This window comes from Panthera leo, chromosome E2 (assembly GCF_018350215.1).
Source record: "Panthera leo isolate Ple1 chromosome E2, P.leo_Ple1_pat1.1, whole genome shotgun sequence".
Lineage (NCBI taxonomy): Eukaryota > Metazoa > Chordata > Mammalia > Carnivora > Felidae > Panthera > Panthera leo.
The window spans coordinates 57,415,325-57,435,106 of record NC_056693.1 but is presented as its reverse complement, the minus strand read 5'-3'; the positions used below and the strand labels follow the sequence as shown (position 1 = coordinate 57,435,106).

Sequence of the window (19,782 nt, the reverse complement as noted above, 5' to 3'; positions counted from 1 at the left end):
GGGGTCATGATCTCACAGTTCGTGAGTTCGGGCCCCGCGTCGGGCTCTGGGGCTGACGGCACGGAGCCTGGAGCCTGCTTCCCGTTCTGTGTCTCCCTCGTTCTCTGCCCCTCGCCCGCACATGCTCGCACTCTGTCTTTGTCAAAAATAAATAAACTTAAAAAATAAAAATTAAAAAAGTAAAGCAACAACACAAGTTGATTTCAGGCGCTGAGTCCGTTTAAGGTCAGGGCAGAGAACAACAGTGGGTAACTGTACGGGTAAGGCCCAGATAGGACCTCCGCAGCGGCGGGGAAGGTCTGAAAGCCGGGAGATGGCTGGCTCCGGGGGGGGCGCGGGTCCCTGACACCCCCAAACAAGAGCCCGGAGGCTCTCGTTTCCACGCGGTCACGGCTGGCCGCACTCCTGCCGGGGACCCCAGGAGTCAGATACGAGGCGGAAGAGGAATTCAAGACGCAGGAACCGGCAGGTAGAGCTCTGCAGTCACGTGGGCAGACCCTTTGGGGAACTTCCTGTTTAGGGTTTTATCACCCGAGCCCTCCCTTGCCCCCGGGGGGAGGGCACGCCTGTCCCCACCCGGTCATCACCCTTGCTGGCCACTGCTCCGTCCGCTGGGTTGGCATCATTTTCTCCTGACCGGGAGAGAAAATAAACTGGATGTAAATCCCCAGTCACCGTCACCAGCAACTGTAAACAAAGCGGGTTCGATAAAGAGGAAAGGCAAGAGGGGCCTGGCCGCGTCCACGAGCGCCGCGGTGAGCGGGCAGTTGGAGGTCTTGGAACACTGTCAGAACCCACAGCGAATGGTGGCGGTCAGCGACGTGGCCGGGGAAACGGCCTCTCTCCCGAGGGCCCGCGTAGGAAAAGACGCCCGCGGCCACACAGCCACGGAGCGAAGGGACACTCTGGCCCGCCCGTTTCCCCGGAGCGCCACGGCCGGGCTGCCGCGGGGTCCCGGAGAACGAGGGGCTCTTTGGGAAGGCAGGTGGGCGCGACGCACCCAGGAGGGGCGAGACCTTTGCGCCCTCTGCACTGTCACACCTCCCAGGGGGCCTGATGCAGCTACGGCGGAGGCTAGGTCCCAGGATGGAGGGGCTCACTTTGGGCCTGTCCGCTGGGCGGCCCGAAGGCAGCCTTTGCGACGACAGCCGGGACGGCTACGGAAGAGAAAACCTGCCTGACGTCGTCTGAGGAGGGAGGAAAAAGGATGAAAGGCTGTCCTGGCCACCGCCTCGACTGTGTAAAAATATGCCGGCCCACAGCCAGATGCTACGCCAGAGTCAAGTGCGGGCGGCTGAGCCGGGGCCGTGGGATGAAGGGCTTCCTGCCTGTCGACGTTGTCTTTTCGTGCGATCGGAGGACAGATTTTATCAAAACCAGAATTCACCCAAGGACAAAAAAAAAAGTGTGAATTCGCTTCCGTGAAGTCACGTGTCTGAGCCCCTCGTGACACCTGCTCCGATTCCGTCCCAGGAGAGCGCGTGGCCTAAGGGAAGGGTACTGCTCGTGGCCACGCTGAACGCGAGAGCCGGGAGCCATCTGGGCTGCAAGTCGGGCCAACCCCGACCCGTCCTTCGAGGGGACGCTTCAAGTCCAGTCCAACTTGTCAACGGTAGAGGCAAAGCCCAAGGGGGCCCTGAGCCCCTGGCTGGCTCTGGGTCCGGGCCTGGAGGACATCGCCCGGCTGGGCAGCGGGTCTGCGCTGGCCCAGAAGACACGTCCCCCGCCCCCCCACCCCCACCCCGTCCTCTAAGGAAACCAGCCGTCAGCCGGGCAGGGGCTCGGCCGTGCGCCCAGCTGACCCTGGGGAGGCCAGGGGCGACACGTAACAGACCACTGTCAAGAGCCTCCTCCAGGCAAGGGGGCCTTGGCCGTGAGAGCCGGCCTGCCCCGGACGAGGAGGGGAGGAGGAGGGCAGCCGCTCGCGAGGCGGAGCCTGGCTGGCCCTGGAGAATGAGCAGGACTCAGACATCCGAGGGCGGAGAAGACACTCTGGCCCGTCCCTGCAAGCAACGTCCCCGCGTTCCCAGCTCACCCAGCCGGCTCCCTCAGGAATCCTTTCAAGGACACGGAACGGAAGAGCCCGGCTCCAGAAAGCCCGAGCCTGGCGATCGGCGTCTGGACCGCCGAGCAGGCTGGACGTGACAATGGACCGTGGCGGCCAGTTCACAAGTGAGGGCGGGACCGCGGCGGCTCTTACCTGCCCCAGTGGACGGCCAGGTTCTGCCCAAGGGACACCAGCAGACCGGTGGGCCCATGCTCCCAGATGCACTCGTGAGCCCACGCCGCGGCCGACCTCTCCAGCTCCTCGTCCCAGGTCTGCAGGGGGAGGGGGAGGGGGCACGGGGGAGGCCAGGGTCAGGCACGGTGTCAGGACCGAGCCTGCGGCGACACCCCCACTTGGGCCCCAGGTGGAGCCGCGGGCCGGGGCTCAGCCCCTTGGACACCGGGTTCTGTGCACACGTCGGACGGGTTCCTGAGCCGGCAAGGGGAGAGCAGCAGGTCAGCCAGGAGCCCAGAGAAGCCGGGCCTCCAGCCGTCCTCACAGCTCCCGCCCGGGCTCGGACTTGCCGGGGACGCCGGGCAAGCCCGTGGCACGGCCTCCCGGCCTCTGCCAACTGCCGTTGGCCTCGTCCCCGCCATCGGGCAGATACAGCGGCCTGCGGGGCAGGCAGGGGCTGTCCCCTCTCTGCAGAGCCCCAGCCCCTGGCACACAGTAGGTGATCACTGAAAGACCGTCGGCCAGAGCCCCGGGACGTGGCCGGGAACGCGAGGCTGCGGGACCCCGGTACGGAACCCCCGCCAAGCTGAGCGCCTCCCCGGCCTCCCGCCCTGCCACCTCTTTCCAGCCTCAGTGACACAGAGTCCCGAACAGCCAGGGGCATTCAGACGTCAGACTCCTCTGTTGCCGACAGCGCCCTGCCTTTAGTGCCCACCGAACGCTGTGCCGCTTCTGCCTGGGGTCCTTCTCCAACGCCCAGGCACGGCCCGAAGGGGGACGGGAGCTGACATCGCAGAGGCCACACGCTGTCAACAGGGGACGGGCCTGCCTTCGGGCGGGTGACCTGCCTGCTGATGCCCTTTCCTTAGCAGATCTGAGCCCCCGCTCCCACCATGAGACGCCCCCCGTAGCGTACCATGATGTCTGGATTTACGGGTCACCCCCTCCCAAATACACTACGGGACCAATGTGGTGACTCCTTCTCCAAGCAGTGGACCACCCAATGCTCCGGGAAGGAACAGACACCATGCGCCGGGTGGGGGGGACACAGTGGGGACGGGTGGCAGCTCGCACCGAGACCTCTCTGGAAGCGGCCGGCTGGCTAAGGTCCTTCCCGGAGCCCAGGGGGGCAGGGCAGAGCCTGTGCAGGCGCGGACCCCGCCCTGAGGGGTTTCTCAGAAGCTTCTCAGAAGCTCACTGTTTATTCTGAGCAGCGTGAACCCTGTGTGCCTTTGGTCCGGGGCCATAACATCTTCTACAACTCAGTGGGGAGGCGTGCGGGGAGGGCGAGGCCATGCCTGGCAGACCTCGGGGGTCAAAGGCGTCTGAAATTCTGGCTGCAGACAGGCAGACTCCACACGTGGTCTGCACCAGGCCGCGGCCAAACGGGGACCCAGCCCTCCCCGCCCCTGCATCCGAGGCCTCCTCCCGGGGCCAGCCCTTCACCTCCCAACCGCCCCTCGGCTCCGGCCGTGCCCGGCACGTAGTAGGGCCTCAGAACGATGCTTCCCGAACAGAGGGGCGCAGGGCTGGCAGTCAAGGCTGTGACCGTGTGCGACACCCTCTACTGCTCAGTGCCCCCCTGCCACGGCGGTGTCGCAGGCCACGACTCTTGCCCCGGCATGACGCACGCGTGCCTGGGTGAACTCAGGCAGGGCGGGCCCGGCCCCCCCTCTCACTCCAGCCCTCACGGGTCCCCTCCAGTCCCCACCTTGCCCCTCACCCCCCGCTCAGCCTGTGCTTTCCCAGCTGAAGACAAGCCCCGCCGACCAGTCCACGTCTCGCTGAAAGAAGGACACAGGTGAATACTCTTTACCCCCCAAAGGGGTGACTGGCGGAAGAAAGACGGAAAGAACAGGGCCGTGAGGGCACCGGGGAGAGTGTTCGTGTTGCGTGAACCTGGGTGTGGGGCCCCGCGCCGCCCCTTGCTGGCTGTGTGACCGTGGACGAGTGGCTTCACCTCTCTGTGCCTCTGTTTCCCCATCTCGTAGGGGGGCTGGTGGTGCCTGCTGGTATAGGATTTGGGGGGAGGCTGAACGAGCAGGCATCCAGCCCCCAGGTGAGGTGCGAGGTGGCTCTCAGTAAACACTACAGGAGCATTAAGGAAATTCACTTTCTCAGGCACCTACCCTGCCCCCGCCCGGGGCAGTGCACTTGCCAGGGAACAGTATCAGCACCATTTTCTTATTTGATTGTCACCAGTAGCCCTTGGGGTAGGTTTGATTTTCCCATTGCTGCAGACCAAAAAAAAAAAAAAAAAACCTTGACGCTAAGAGAGGTTAGGTAACTTGCCTAAGGTCACACAGCGGGAAGTTACAACTTTACCAGCCCAGCTTTAACTGGCGTCCAAGGTTGGGGATGGGGGTGTCTCATCTTACTCTGCACACTGTCACCAAGTGCCAGTCCTGCTCCACTAAAGTAATAATAGCTACTAAATTGATAACAGCAACGAGATGTCAACACATATTTAGTACTCGTGCATCATCTCATTGACTCTTCTCAACCACCCTAGGAAAAGGGGACTTTTACTGTCCCCGTAGTGCAGGCCAGGAAACGTTCACACAGAGAGGCTAACTAATCTGCCTGAAGTCACACAGCTACCAAGCCAGGAAGGCTGGCTCCGGAGCCTGTCCACTTATAAAACCTCAAAAGAGGGTGCCTGAACTCTTTGGAGATTGAAAATCCACCTTCCGGGGCACCTGGTTGGCTCAGTCGGTTAAGCATCGGACTCTGGATCTCGGCTCAGGTCAAGGTCTCACAGTTCGTGAGCCCCGCGTCAGGCTCTGTGCTGACAGCATGGAGCCTGCTTGGGGTTCTCTCCTCCCCCAATCCCATCTCTGCCCCTCCCCCCAACCCGCTCTCTCTCTCTCTCTCTCTCTCTCTCTCAAAATAAATAAATAAAAACAAAACCACCTTTCAATGCTGAGGCTATTTCAAGGGACCACAGCTCAAAGCCCCGGCAGGCAGGGCTGAGCCAGAAGCTAGATTTTCAAGACGTTTTCTCGAATTATTGCCTCTTGCTTGTGTGGAAGCAGGATGCACAGAGGGGCAGCACCGGGGAGAGACTGGGACTCGTGCCTCCTTCCCTGCCTCGTGGCCCTGCTCAGAGGTGGCCCCGACCACACCCGTGAAGGCTCAGCTTCCCTGAAAGAACGTGTAGACCCAAGGACCCAGATCCCAGCTCCAATCCTGAAGTCATGCGAGTAAACAAACACGAAAACACGCAGGCCCGTTCCAGGCTGCACTGGGACCCTCCCTGCTGCGTAGCTAAGCCCTGCTCACTTGCGCCGAATCTCCCACAAGGCCCCTGGGCAAGCACGGGGCAGTGACGAAAAGACCAGCATAAACCTAGCCTATTCCCAAAAGGAGGCAGGAAGCAGACGGGATCCCGGGGGTTTGGGGCTCAGTCAAGCTTCAGGCCAAGGAAAATTCTCTGCTCCCTGGCGGGCACCACGCAGGGCCCTGGGGTGGGGAGGGGCACGGGAGGAAGACGGACCTATCCAGAGAGGTAGAGAGTGTCCCTTCCCCACAGGGACCAAGGCCAAACCACCAGGTCCTGGGAAGGATGGGGGAAGAGTCCACACCCAAAGCCACAAAGAAATCCGCTCTAATTCTCGACGGCTTTAACCCTAAAAAGGTCTGCATCAGCTGTCTCATACATCCGCATTTTGAAAGGGTGCCCACTCTTCCTCCTAAGATTAGCACAAACCCCGGGGCGCCCGGGCGGCTCAGCCGTTCAAGTGTCCGACTGTTGGCTTTGGCTCAGCTCGTGATCTCAGTTTGTGAGTTCGAGCCCTGTGTCGGCCTCTGTGCCGACGGCGTGGAGTCTGCTTGGGATTCTCTCTCTCCCTCTTTCTCTCTGCCCCTCCCTGGCTCACTCCCTCTCTCTCTCAAAACAAAACAAAGATTAGCACAACCCCTTCCGAGTAAATGCCTGGGTGGTTTTCTTGAGGGAAGACAGAAATGGTTTCGTAACAAACTCCCAGAGGACAGCCGTGCTCGGGGGTGCTCCGCCCACACGGCTAGCCTTTCATGTGCCCTCTAGCCGGGGTTGGGCCACCTCGGGAGGGCACAGACAGTGACGATGAGGGGTTTGCAGGCACGCGGGATGATCCCTGACCACGAGGGCCTCTACGTCACGGCACAAGGCACCATGAAAAGGGACGGTGAAGTCCAGGGGAGGGAGACGAGCCGGGTACTGAGCGACAGTTGCTTACGACGGGATAAGGCATGAGGTGGGGACCAGACTCCTGGGGGACGGAGGGCCTGCAGCATCTTCGGGGGACCCCGAATGGCCTCTCAGGACAGAGGAGCTCCTGATCAGAGGCCCCGAGTGCCAGGCCTGAGCACGTGGGCTCCACCCTGGGCACACAGGGGCCTGGAGGCTTCTGGGCAGGAGACAAATCTCGTGAAAGTCAGGAAGGTAAAAGGAAGCAGGGTTCAGGACGGGCCAGCGGGGGCCACATGGGAGATGAAAAGCCCCAGGGCTAGTTGAGGTGTCGGGGGACAGGCACAGAGGATGGAAAATGCTGGAGAGGCCGTGGATGCCGGCAGGGGCCGTGTGGGTGCCAGGGTTTAAACGGAGTGCGGAGAGGTGGCTTTGAGCCTGGGTCCCGCAGTCGGTTCTGCCACGACCAGCTCTGACCTGGGGCCTCAGTTTCCTATTCTGTGAAATGGGAGGACAGCAGCAGCTACTTGATGGGGCTGGGGCGACCGGAAGCGGTGCGGGCAGGAATGGAGAGGCGGGCGGGGAGGCAGGGCTGGAGGCACGGACTTGGGAGAGCCGGCTAACCTTCTAGTCCTCCGTGTCGGATTTCCCCAGGGTCACGGGGGACCCTCCACTGCCCCCCGTCTGCCAGCCCCTCACCAACAGACACCCCATCCCTCACGGACTCGGCCCCCCGCTGCTGCTCCGACAGAGCAGGGTGGCCCGAGACCGGCCGGGGACCAAGCTGCGGCGTGACACCAGTGACCAGGGCCCCGGGGTGAGCACCTGTGGCCCGCACTTTACGTGACGTCATCACGCCGTCCCAGAGCCGTGAGAGGAGGGACTCTCGAAGTGGAGGCCGAGGCTCCCACTGGCTGGGGACACATCACGGCCACACGCAAGGAGGCAGTGGAGCTGGGACTGGGCTCACCAAAGCCCAGCCCTTAGACGGCCTCGAGGACGGGCCAGCGGGGAGCCACGGGCGGGACCCGGGCCGGGCTGCTTCGCGGGGAACTCACGAGCGCTGTCTGGGTGCGAAGGACGGAGGCGGGGGGGGGGGGGGGGGCTCTCTCGCCAGGAGACCCCGAGCCTGTCCCCGCCCCCGCCCTCGGGACAAGAGCAGGTGCAGCCCAGGCCCCCCCGCGGGAGCGCGGCGCTTACCATGTACTCCATGTTGGAGGCCGGGGGGTGCACCTGGCCCCGCAGCTTGTTGTGAAGCATGAGGATCTCCTCCTTGTCCGACCTGGGAATGGCCCTCCGGACCCGGGAGTGGGGCTTGTCCTGCTGGTATTTACCGAGCAGCTCCTTCAAGTGGGTGACGTTGGGCAGGAGGAAGCCCTGGGCCCCGCAGACCAGCAGCAGCAGCCCCAAGGGCACGACGCCGTTCAGGACGCAGCTCATGGCGCCAGGCAGGCCGCGGGCACCGGGGCGACGAGGCGGGCTGGGCTCCCGAGGCGGTGCTGGGGCGCGAGAGCTCTGAAGGGAAGCGGAGGGCGACAGGGACATCAGTCAGTATGAGACCGGCGACAGCGCGGGCTCGAACGGGGCAGAGAGCGGGACGGCCATCGCTCGCCCCACCCTGCAGACGTGAAAACCGAGGCTCGCGGAGGCTCAGTAGCCAAGGATCCCCGCCCCCCCACAGACCGTGATCCTCGTCCTGGCTTGTCGTCCGGTCCGAGAGGACAAGGCAGGGCTGGAGGGTGTGTGTTTGCTCACCGGGCAGAGTCGGTCAGTGACCGGGACCTTTACTGGGCATCTATCTCTGCGCCAGACCCCGGGACGCAAAGATGGAGAGGACCCTGTGCGTCGCCTTAGGGAGCTCCCACTCGGGCTGGGGATAGAGGCGAGGAAACCCACAGTCGCCCCCGGCGGGGCGGACAGCATGAGGGACGCCGACCCGCCCCGGGCCCCGAGAGGCTCCGCCCTTGCCTCAAACCTCCTCTGGTCTCCCCCGACATGAGCAGTAACCAGTTCTCACCCATCGGGTTGGCTGGGTCTGCCAGGGGCACGACGCAGGGGGCAGGGAGGGACGGGAGGCACAGCCTGGAACCCAGGAGCCATGGGAACGGGGCAGTTCCCACTCTGACCCTGGAAACTCTCCAGGGTCCTGACCGAGCCTTGCTGCAGACAGAAATAGCCGCCATCCGGCAGGGAGGCCCGGCTCTCTCTGGATCTTTCCCTCCCGGGGAGTTCCCTCTGGGGCAGAGCCCCGGAGACCGGATGGCACGTCAGTCCAGTAACGTAGACCCCCGGGGTCCCGACCTCTCTCCCGGGTTAGTGGCGTCACCATATATGAACATTTCCCAGCTGCAGAAGGCCGGCTGACAGAGATGCCAAGATGCTGACCCTGAACTGCCATCGAAGACGGAATGAGAGCAGAGACTGACGTCACAGAGCGCCCACCGGGCGTCACGACCGCACCGGGTCTGTGCGCCCCGGCAGCTCGAGGGCCAGGGCGCCCCCGCAGGCGCGAGGCGTGAATCGCTCGTATGAATCAACCGTGACTCGCCCGAAGCCCCGGGTAGGGTCAAATCACCCGGGGGCCCCACTCAAATGACTCCCGCATGGGGACAGGTAAACACACCGTGGGGCACTGGGCCCCAGGATCACAAAGCAGGGCAAAAGGAATGACCCAGGGCCGTGTGAGCGTCAGCATAAACAAATCCCATTACGACGTCGGGTTAGATAAGTAAGTTGTAGCGGGGAGCCTGGGTGGCTCAGTCGGTGGAGTGTCCGACTTTGGCTCAGGTCAGGATCTCACGGTTCATGACCTCAACCCCTGCATCAGGCTCTGCGCTGACAGCTCGCAGCCCGGAGCCCGCTTCGCATTCGGTGTCTCCCTCTCTCTCTGCCCCTCCCCTGCTGACACTCTATCTCTCAAAAATAAATACACGTTAAAGAAAAAGAAAAAAAAAAGAATGGGGCCTCCTGTGCCCAGGGCTCATAGGCTGGTCCTTCTCTGCCTGGCCCCCATAAGAATCCGTGCCCGGGAGACGCAGACTTGCCCCAGGTTGGGCCACTCACAGCACCTCGTGGGCAGCATGCCCAGGGCACTGTTGGTTCTGAAGGTGTTTGGGCCTTGCCGGAGCTCGGGGGGCCTGGGGGGCCTGGGGGTCCCCACTGGGGAGGGGCAAGGCCCGGGTCCTAATGCTCCAGCAAAGCCTGTGCTGCAGGGGAACCACAGGGACAGCAGGGCTGTGGCGCTGTCCCCAGACCCACAGGCTGAGGCCCCCAGCACCTCAGAGTGTGGCTGTGCTTGGAGGCAGGGCTTTAAAGAGGTCGTGAAGTTAAGACGAGGTCACTAGGCGGACCCTGACGCAATCTGACTGCTGTCATCGTAAGAGAAGGAATGAGGAAGCAGACAGCCACGGAGAGAGGCCTCGGGAGAAACCCGCCCGGCCCACACCGGGGCCTCGGACCCCGAGCCTCCAGAACGCGAGAACTGTTGTCGGAGCTGCTGGCCGGTGAGGCCTGGTCACGGCCGCTGTGGCAACCTCGCACGTGTGCACCAGGCAATAAATGGATGAAGGGGATTCCGTTCCTGATTTCCCGCCGGCCGCTGCACGGAAGGAGGCAAGGGGGGCACGGTAAATCAGGAGGCCGAGCCCCACTTCCCGGGGCCCGTGCGCGGCCTCCGGCCTCCGCGGCCCCAACAGCTCAAATCACAACGGGAGGGCCGCGACGCTTCCGCCCCTCTCCCACCCACAATCAAAAAATTAAACCGGTTTTTCAAACGAGACACATGCGCTGTCCAAGGCTGCTTGCGGCTTCCCGGTGACAGGCGCGCTCCCCGACCGACCCAGGAGGCTGACGCTGATGAGACCTACCTCTCGACGACTCGTCTTACCCACCCGATGAGCCAGGGGTTTGGGCTCTACTGCGCCCATTTCACAGGGGAGGAGACTGAGGCCTCTGCGGTTTCAGGAAGTACCCAAAGTCATACAACAGGGGAGCAGACACCGTGGGCTTGGGACACAGCCCTTCCCTTGCCCTGCCCTGCCTCCCCGAGGGTGGGCTTCCTGGAGGAGTTTCCGGCCCCACCCTGCCAGGGACAGGCCCCGCGACAGCCCAGCCTCAACTCACAACCCTCTTTCCACTGGCCTCTGGGTCTGACGGTGGTTCCTGGCCATGAGAAGGCGCCCATGTGTCACCCCCCAGGGGACTAAAACCTTTACATCACGGTGACCCTTCACCAAAATGCACCTCCAGCACCAGCTCTGGTGGCCAGCCAACCCCCATCTGCCAATGTGCCCTTGATGGCCCCGTGCCAAGCTGACCTCCGACCCCCTGGCACGGACAGATGCTCTCTGATACGGACCCCTGATTCTCCTGGGGTTGCTAAGGGCAAACCTTGTTTCTAGAAAAGTTCTGCTCCATTCTGTCATCCCTGGCCTGTTCCCACGGCTTGAGCCACGCGTTGGGGACGGCTGCCCAGCCCAGCAGAAGCACCCTCCGGAAGCTACGGCTCTCCCTTGCCGCAGTCACAGAACCAAGCCCGTGAGGGTACAAGTAAGAGTGGCACCGAGGTCTCACGAGAACATACCGGATGTCAGGCCAGCGGGGAGGCGGGGAGGGAGACGGACGGCAAGACCCCAGCCTGGCAGAGGGAAGTCGCAGGGATCAAATTCCCACAACACTGCCCGGAGCTCTTAAATGCATCTGGAGTCCGTCAGGGAGGTGGCGGTTTCCCACCCCCCTTTACAGCAAGCAAAACCGAGTCCGGGAGACCCTGCCGGGTGTCTGCGAGGCAGCCAGTTAGGGAGGGAGCCAAGCCGTGACAACCAGCTTTCTGAAAGCTTGGGGGAACTTCCTTTTTTTTCCCTTAATGTTTTTATTTATTTTTGAGAGAGACAGAGGGCGAGTGGGGGAGGAGCAGAGAGAGAGAGGGAGACACAGAATCCGAAGCGGGCTCCAGGCTCAGAGCCGTCAGCCCAGAGCCCCACTTGGGGCTCGAACTCGCGAACCGCGAGATCGTGACCGGAGCTGAAGTCAGAAGCGGCCCGCCCCGCCTGGCCCAGGCCCAACACACGGCTGCGGCCGCGGTAGGGGCCCTGAAACCCACACGCCACCCCGCCATGGCTCTGTGCACCTGTCGGGGATCAGCAGACCCTTGTGTTCCCGACCCAGCAACGGGGTGCCCTCACGGTCACCTCCCGGGCAAGGCCACCCCCCCCAAACCTGCCTCTCGGGAGCCAGTGAGAGAAAGAGGGCTTGCTCCGGATTCCGTGCGTCACCCTCGGGCGCTGCCTCCGCCGTGTTTGGGAAAGCCTGCCAGGAAGATGAATCTCCGCGCTGGGCTTGTCAGCAGTCAGCCGCGAGAGGCGCCAAGCTCTTCCCTCCTGCACATGCTGTTCCCACAACTCATCCCAAGGCCCCGACCTGCCCCCCCCCCCCCGCCCCGCCTGGCCCAGGCCAGGCACATTCACGTCTGCCCTTTCGGTAAAGACTCAGCTGAGGGGTCACTGCTGAATCACACACCCCGGGACCCGTCGGGCTCATTCGCCGCTGAGCCGCCGACATCAGACAGGTCGGAGCTCCATAAATATTTGTGGAGTGAATGTGTGGGTCTCCTCCTCCCGACGAGATCAGAAGAGCCGTATAAGGACTCCGCGTGGCGCTGGCTTCTCGGTCGTCCCCCGCAGCCCGGGCATGTAGCTTCTCGGGGCCCCAGAGGCCACGTCCACGGGGCAGAGGGGAACGACGGGGCTTGTCTGACACTGGCGAGTCAGCGGTGAGCAAGCCGGACAGGTCTGCGGACGTGCTGACGCGCCAGGAGGCTTCCAGAAGGCGGCGGCCTCTCACCTGAGTGCTCGCTGATGAGCAGGGCTTCACCCCCCTGGCCTGGTTGGGGCCATGGGACGAGCCGTGTGCTGAGCAACGAACGAGACAACGAACCTGAGCGCCTCGTACCCGTTCTCTATCATCATGACGACGATGATGCTCAATGTGCCACAGAGCATCGCTTGGGGAAGTTTCTAGAAGGATGGGATTAATAATGGGGAATGGAGTAAGACTGTTCTCTCTTCGTGACTTCACTGCACTATTTCAAAGCCCCGCCTCTGCCTTGACGCGCGAAACCTGATTTTGGAAAACTGCATTACGTGTGTGATGCTTGTGGGGGTCAAAAACTCTCCCCCGAGTTTGAAACACGCTTTACTCAGTACGTGCCTTGAGCCGTGGCCACTTTCTCCCGGCTTTCTGGGTAAGCAGGTTCCAAGCCATCACGAGCCAGGTCTGGGGCCTGGCTGGCTCAGTCGGTAGAGCCCGCGACCCTTGATCCTGGGGTCATGAGTTCGGGCCCCGGGGTGGGTGTGGAGCCTACTTCAAACTTTTAAAAATTAAAATGAGCCCAGCCTGGGGCATTAATGTTGACTATCTGGCCGGGAACTGCCTGTACATAGGTACACGGTCATTCCCATTGACAACGACCCAGTCACGTTGCCCGGACTGCCACGAAGCTCCACCCCCTTCCAGGGCCCAGCCTTCGCTGAGTTAAGAAGCGGCGGGAGCCCTAGACCTCATCACCCCGTGTGGTCGTGTTGTGCCTGCTCGTACCATTTGCCTCTCCAGCTGGACCGTGTGCTTCTTGAGGGCTGGAACCAGCGTGTGTGGATAAATGTCTAACAACCAACATTCAAAAAAAAAAAAAAAAAAAAATCAGGGGCGCCTGGGGGCTCCGTCGGTTGAGCGTCCGACTTCGGCTCAGGTCACGATCTCGCGGTCTGTGGGTTCAAGCCCCGCGTCGGGCTCTGTGCTGACGGCTCGGAGCCTGGATCCCGCTTCGAATTCTCTGTCTCCCTCCCTCTCTGCCCCTCCCCCATTCATGCTCTGTCCCTCCCCCCCCCTCAAAAATAAACATCAAAAAACATTTTCTTAGAATTCACCCTGATAAGTAGTGTTTGCCAGTTCCCTTGGTATAAACATTCCCACTGTGGCCAATTTCAAGCAGCCCGTGTGAGGTCACTGAACATGGGATTTCTGGAAAGTCTCAAGCTAGCACAGCATCACGTGGTCTTTCCATCAAAGAGACGGGACAGATACTAAGAACCTCACGGGCAGAGGGAACAGGGATGTGCAGTAAAGATTAGCCTCGTTTTCAATAGGACTCATTTAACTGTAAGTTTACGTAATTTGATGTTTGACGATGGCTGTGTTTAACTGGCTCACGACCTTTCTGGAAATTTAACAAAACGTCACGAGCCGGTTCCAGCATGATGCCGGCTGGCGCTGAGCCTCGTTCCCCCTCACACCCCAGCGGGTCTTAACTGTCCCACCAACAGTTATCCCAAGTACCGCAGCCAACAGCTGGGGGCGCGCACGGGGCGGCGCAGGGTGGCGGGTCCCCCACTCCCCGTACTCCCCAGGCCGATGGGATCACCGCGGTCGTCGGCCCCGTCTGATGTGCGAGGGGCCGGAGGCTCCAACACGAGCAACTTGCTTCGCAGTCAACACAGAACGTCCGTCGCGCCCTGGTCTCTGGCCCACCCTGGCCGTGGGGGCGGCTCTCCCGCCCGGCAGGGCACCTCTAGCCTCCGGCCCCGTGCCAGCCGGACTCACTCAGTGACATACCGGCCCAACGGGACAGCAGCTAACCCGACAGGCCCGGGGGGCCCCAGGCTCTGCTCTTTCTCAGAAGCACAAAGAACTCAAAATGTGACTAAGGCCAAGGGCAGGTCCCAGTCATACCCACAAACCACCCAAAATTCTAGGAATGGAGCGGTGGCTGGGAGTGGGGAGGAGGGATGCCCCGGCGCGTCTGGGGCAAATCCCAGAACTGGCCAGAACCTCCAGGGAAGAGCGTCTGGGTGAGTACCAGACACCCCGGGCCGTGGAGGGGGGAAAGCGGGGGGGGGGGGGGGGTCTCGTCCTCTGCAGGATCCAGTCAGTTTTTCTTAAACTCTTCTCCACAGGATCAGGGCTGGACACAGCGGGAGCAGGCCCGTGCCGTCCCCTGCAGCCGCCCTGCCCCCAGCCCTGGGCTGTCCACAACCCAGGGGCCAACAGGATCCTACAAGAAACCCCATTCCATCTTTTTAACACTATGCCGAGAACACACAAAATCCTGGGCAAAGAGAGAACTCATTTTGCAAAAAGGAACTAAAAATCAGTTGTGTTCAATGTCAACCAAGAGCCATTTTAAAGCGAGTAGACAATAAAATGCTATATTCTCAAAATCCCCTGTCCTTGACTCCTGGGGCCCCTCGTCTGCCTTCTTGTACACACGCGAATATTTAGCAAAGCCTCAGATAAACGGCAGGGAACCTCCGGCCCCCAAGGACAAGCAGGCAAGGACCGCCCGAGGGCAGTGTGGAAAAGCGTGGACGTGGGGTGAGACCCGGGTTCGAATGGTGACTCTGCAGAGCCCCGTGCTGCCCAAAAGGTCCCTCAACCTCTGAGTCTCGATTCCTCGGGGGGACAATGAGGCCCTGAATTTCTCCCAGGGAGAGAGGATAGAGGGTAAGAAGAGGAGAAAAATAGTGGCTCCAGGGGTATCTACCGACCGTGTCTTTCCTTTCTCCTCCCGGGTGAATTCAGGCATCTCAGATCATTTCTGCCGCAGGCTACGGGGCACCTGCCCAGCCTCCTGCCCGACATACACGATTCACTGCTGTCGGGTGACATCTGTGAGGGCGAGTCACAGCCCCCGGCTCTGGACCAAGCTCAAAGACACCGGGCACGAGAATCTTACAGCAGCAGGCTGTGGAATCTCCCCACTGCCCTGCGGATGAAAGGCCCAGGGCAGGCCCTCAGGTGGCCACAGAGTCCTTGGGATAGTCGAGGCACACAAGGCAGTCTGCCCTCGAGAACCAGAGGAGACATCACAACAGACAGATAAGAAAGGCGTGAGGACACAGCTTGGAAAATGGGGATGGTAACGTTCGGCACAGGAGGGGACGGGGCCACTCTGGCTGCGGTGGACGACAAGGTCCCGCTGAACTCTCAAGACAAGGGAACGCCACACAGCAGGGACCACAGGGACAAAGCCTCAGCGACGGTCACCGTCTCGGCATGACCGAGGACAGGCACAAAGCCCGCGGAGCTGGGGGGAAACGGGGGTCGCGGAGCGGTGCTGTTCACGTCAAGTTCAAAACCAGGCAAGACCAACCTAAGGCATCAGAAGTCCGGAAACGGTGGCCCCTGGGGGCGGGGCCGTGGGAGGGGCCTGGGGCTGGTCAGGCTGTGCCCTGGGGCGGGCGGAGAGCCCAAGCACTCTGGGAAAAGTCTCCCCCACCCAGCACAGCCCACGAAGGGGTGTGCATTCCTCTCTGCTATGTGAAACTTTAAGGAAACTTTTTTTTTTTTTAAGTTTGAAATCGCTCTGGCTTCTGTTTGAAGAATGGATCAAGGGAAGCCTGAGAGGCAGCTGCCCCCGGGGCAGGGTGGGGTGGGGGGGAGGGTGGGGGGGAGGTCGCAGGGCAGGGGCCGCTCCAGGGCCTGGCCTCTGACAGCCCTTCAGAGTGGAGCCCGGATGAAACCCGGCGGCCGGCCGGGGCCTCCCACTTGGACCAGACACAGACTCTCGCAGACAGGGCGCAGTTCATCCCAAGTCTGAGAGGGCACTTTGTCCAGCGACGCCAAAGCTGAAAATACCTTCGGTGCCAGTGACGCCCGAGCCTTGAAGGTTCCCGGGAATAAACAGGGTTTTCAGCGGCCAGGCGCTTCCCCCCAGGAGAACAGACGGGCTGTGTCGGAGCCGGTCTGGGGGCGGGAAGGGCAGCGGCTGATACACACACGTGCAGACACGTTTTCGGTGCCGTCCAGGGAACGGCTCATTGTTTCAGAGGGGGCGTGTGGGGCTCACACCGGGGCACACAGGGCCCCACATGTGCCCTGAAGGAAGGTGCCAGAAGCTCCGGCCCCAGAGCAATGAGTGCCACCAAGCCGAGCCTTCTTCCGGAAGAAAAGCTAGGAGTCTGCCGAGAACTTGCCAAGGGGGCCTCTGGACCCTGCAGGGAGGTGGCCGCACTGGCCCCCAAGGGCTCTTCCTCCCTCCCGTCTGCACCGGGCCCCGAAACAGAAGCTTCCACGCACCCACCCCCACTAGCCGGCCATCCCCACCCGGCCTCTGTGCTGGCGCCCCAGAGCCAGGCTTCACCCGCTTTCTAGGGCGGGAGGTCCCGCGTTCAGGCCTGCACCAGAGAGCACCGTTAAGACACAGACTGCTGGCCCCACGCCCCCCAGCTGCTGACGCAGGAAGCCCGGGGTGGGGCCTGAGAATCTGCATTTCTAACAAGTTCCCAGGGACGGCTGCTCCCCCGCCTTGGAGGGGGACCCCACTTTGACAGCCGCTGCCCCAGACTGTAACGGTCTCCAATCCCGTGCCCCACCCTAAACGAATTCAGCATTCCCCAAACTCCAATCCTCGGCAAACCCCGTTCCCCAGCTCTGCCCACCTTCCCACCGGCTACCCGCGCTGGGCCGTATCTTGTATTTTTCCTCGAGATGGCCCGCATGGAGGGTTCGCAGAAATGTACCAGTAAAAGGGAATTTTCGATCGCCACCATCTCCAAAGAACACGATCAATTCTGCCTTGACTGGAGGGGAGGAGTAAAACGTAACGTGTGGAAATCAGAACAAAATAAGGTCCTCCCAGCTGGGCATGAACGCCAGCCCCAAGCGTTGATGCCTGGGGTGCTCTGTCTTTGCCGTAAAGGGGAGCAGGGTGCTGGGCAGACGTTAGGGGCAGACAGCATCACCCACATTCGCCCTGACTGCAAAGGACAGCTCCTGGATGGGCGGCCTTGGCTGCTGGGTCTGTGCACAGGCTGAGTCACCTCGAGGACCAGAAGGGACGGCACCCCCCACTTTGGGGAACACTGTCCATTTCACAGTGATCTGCTCCGAACTGCACGCCCTGCAGCCTGTGGCAGGAAGTCCAAACTCAGTACAGCTCAGGCCGCCTGCAGGGAGACACCGGGCCACCCGGCCTGATGCTTAGATTCTCAAGCCACACCAGACCTCTCACCATTTTCCCTAGGTGCCTGGCCCTTCCCCATCCCCAGGCCTTTCCACAGACACACGGTCCCTCTGCCGGGGGTGCTATCACTTTTCCCTGTGTCTGTTCCAGAAGGATCTCTCTGATCAAGTCAGTCCCAGCAGATGCCAGCAAGGTCCCAATCCCAGAGAGATCAGAGAAGGCTCTTTCCAGTCCAGGAGAACTTCAGAGCAGGCTCAATGCTTCTAGGACCACCTGACTACAAACAGAATGGAAAGGTCTAGGGGCGCCTGGGGGGCTCAGTCGGTAGAGCGTCCGACTTGGGCTCAGGTCACGATCTCACAGCTCGTGAGTTCCAGCCCGGCATCGGGCTCTGTGCTCACAGCTCAGAGCCTGGAGCCTGCTTCCGATTCTGTGTCTCCCTCTCTCTCTGCCCCTAACCCACTCGCATTCTGTCTCTGTCTCTCTCAAAAATAAATAAACATTAAAAAAAAAAAAAAAAGGAACTGGAAAGCTCTGTTCTTTTTTCCTTCTGGGATACCGCCTCTCTGCACTCACAACGGGACGCGGTCCAGAAATCTGGATTGAAAATGTGGGATTTCATCATTTATAATATTTTTTAAGTGATGGTCCAGAGGTTGCATGATGTGCATTAGGAATTTCTTTTTCCCCCGGATCCCGTGGTTTTGTCTAAGCTGACACAGCACCCGAGACAATCCGAGAAGAGAAATCTCCTTGGGGCTGAACCACAAGAAACCGTCTGTCCTTGCAGCCTTGACAAGGGGTGCCTGCCCACAAACACCCACAGTTGCACAGGCTGGGGCACAAAGTCTCAGACAGGATTCTCTGCCAGTTGCTGCTGTGACCCCGGGTGGAATGTCAACACGTCCTCCCCAAACACCCAGACGCCAGATTCCCCTGTGTCCACCGTGGAGGGCGCTGATCTATTCTGGAACGACACGACCTATGTCGACGCTTCTTCAAGAAGGAAGCCAAGAAGGGAGAATGGGTAAATGAAACGTGGTCCATCCACGCAGTGGAATATTACTCAGCCACTAAGAGGAATGGAGCCTGACACACACCATAAGATGGATGAGCTTTGAAAGCATCACGCTAAGTGCATGAAGCCAGTCACGAAACGCCACACGTTAAATCGTTCCGTTTACAGGAGATGTCCAGAATAAGCAGATCCGTAGACACAAAGTATATTGGTGGCTGCCAGGGGCACGGGAGCAGAAAATGGAGAGAAGCTGCTAATGGTGGCTATGGGGTCGCCTTCAGGGCTGATGACAACGTTCTGGGAGTGGACAGAGGTGGGGGCTGCAGAAGGTCGTGAATGTGCTGAACGTGCTAGACTGTATACTTTAAAACGGTTAAAATGGGGGGGGGGGCGCCTGGGTGGCTCAGTCGGTTAAGCATCCGACTTCAGCTCAGGTCATGATCTCGCCATTCCCGAGTTCAAGCCCCGCGTCGGGCTCTGTGCTGACGGCTCGGAGCCTGGAGCCCGCTTCCGATTCTGTGTCTCCCTCTCTCTCTCTGCCCCTCCCCCACTCACACTCTGTCTCTCTCTCTCTCTCAAAAATAAATGTTTTTAAAAAATTTTAGTGCTTAGGTGGCTCGGTCGGTTAAGCGTCCGACTTCAGCTCAGGTCATGATCTCATAGCTCATGGGTTCGAGCCCCGCGTCGGGCTTTTTGCTGACAGCTCAGAGCCGCGAGCCTGCTTTGGATTCTGTGTCTCCCTCTCTCTCTCTGCCCCTCCCCTGCTTGTGCTCTGTCTCTCTGCCTCTCAAAAAAAGAAAGAAAAACAAAAAGGTTACGGCTAGTCCTACCAACAACCACCCAGATCTGTCCTACCCTGCCTGTTCCAGAACAGAGCGTGCTTCATTTAGGACTTTGTGAGAGGCTTGGAATCCCCGTCCCCTGAAGGTCTGACCATCTACTCAACGCCGTTAACGGAAGGTAAAATGAAATGGTGCCTGTGTTGTATTTTCCTTGCTTGACAAGCCATCAGCCCCGTTGAGTGATGCTGGGCTTGCACATCTGGGACTGATCAAAAACCAGTGAGTTTACAAAAAATAAAAAATAAAAAGCTTCCTAGGTCTGGAGCAAGCAGACGCAGAGGCACCTCCCATACGTAGCAAATTACACTGGTGACAGAGAAAAGAAATGTTCCAGCTCCCACAGGCCGAAGAGGTCAGCATTTGAGGGTCCTGCCTCCGGGAGACGGTTTTCAAACGCAGCCTACAAAAGGCCAGAGACCCAACGAGGGGTCTTTGAGGGAGGGGCGGAGTGTGGGACTTGAGCCAAGGCTCCAGGCCCTCTGCTACCAAGTCCAGAGAGGGGGCTCTGGGAGCCAGCACGGATCTGGGTCTCAGAGCAGGGCTCTCCGCACGTCGACACCGGTACCCGTCAGCAGA

General features: G+C 60.8%; 1 protein-coding gene across 1 annotated transcript in view; it reads right to left on the bottom strand.

Annotated features, from left to right (window-relative positions):
* CRISPLD2 (cysteine rich secretory protein LCCL domain containing 2) overlaps window positions 1-19,782 on the bottom strand; it is a 59,099-nt gene that overhangs the window by 37,175 nt on the left and 2,142 nt on the right. Inside the window, exons 2-3 of the mRNA XM_042920658.1 lie at window positions 7,590-7,904; window positions 2,201-2,319 (exon numbers count right to left, since the gene is read on the bottom strand). Coding sequence (XP_042776592.1) covers window positions 2,201-2,319; window positions 7,590-7,829 — 359 coding nt within the window. The 5' untranslated portion in view covers window positions 7,830-7,904. The remainder of the gene's footprint in view (window positions 1-2,200; window positions 2,320-7,589; window positions 7,905-19,782) is intronic.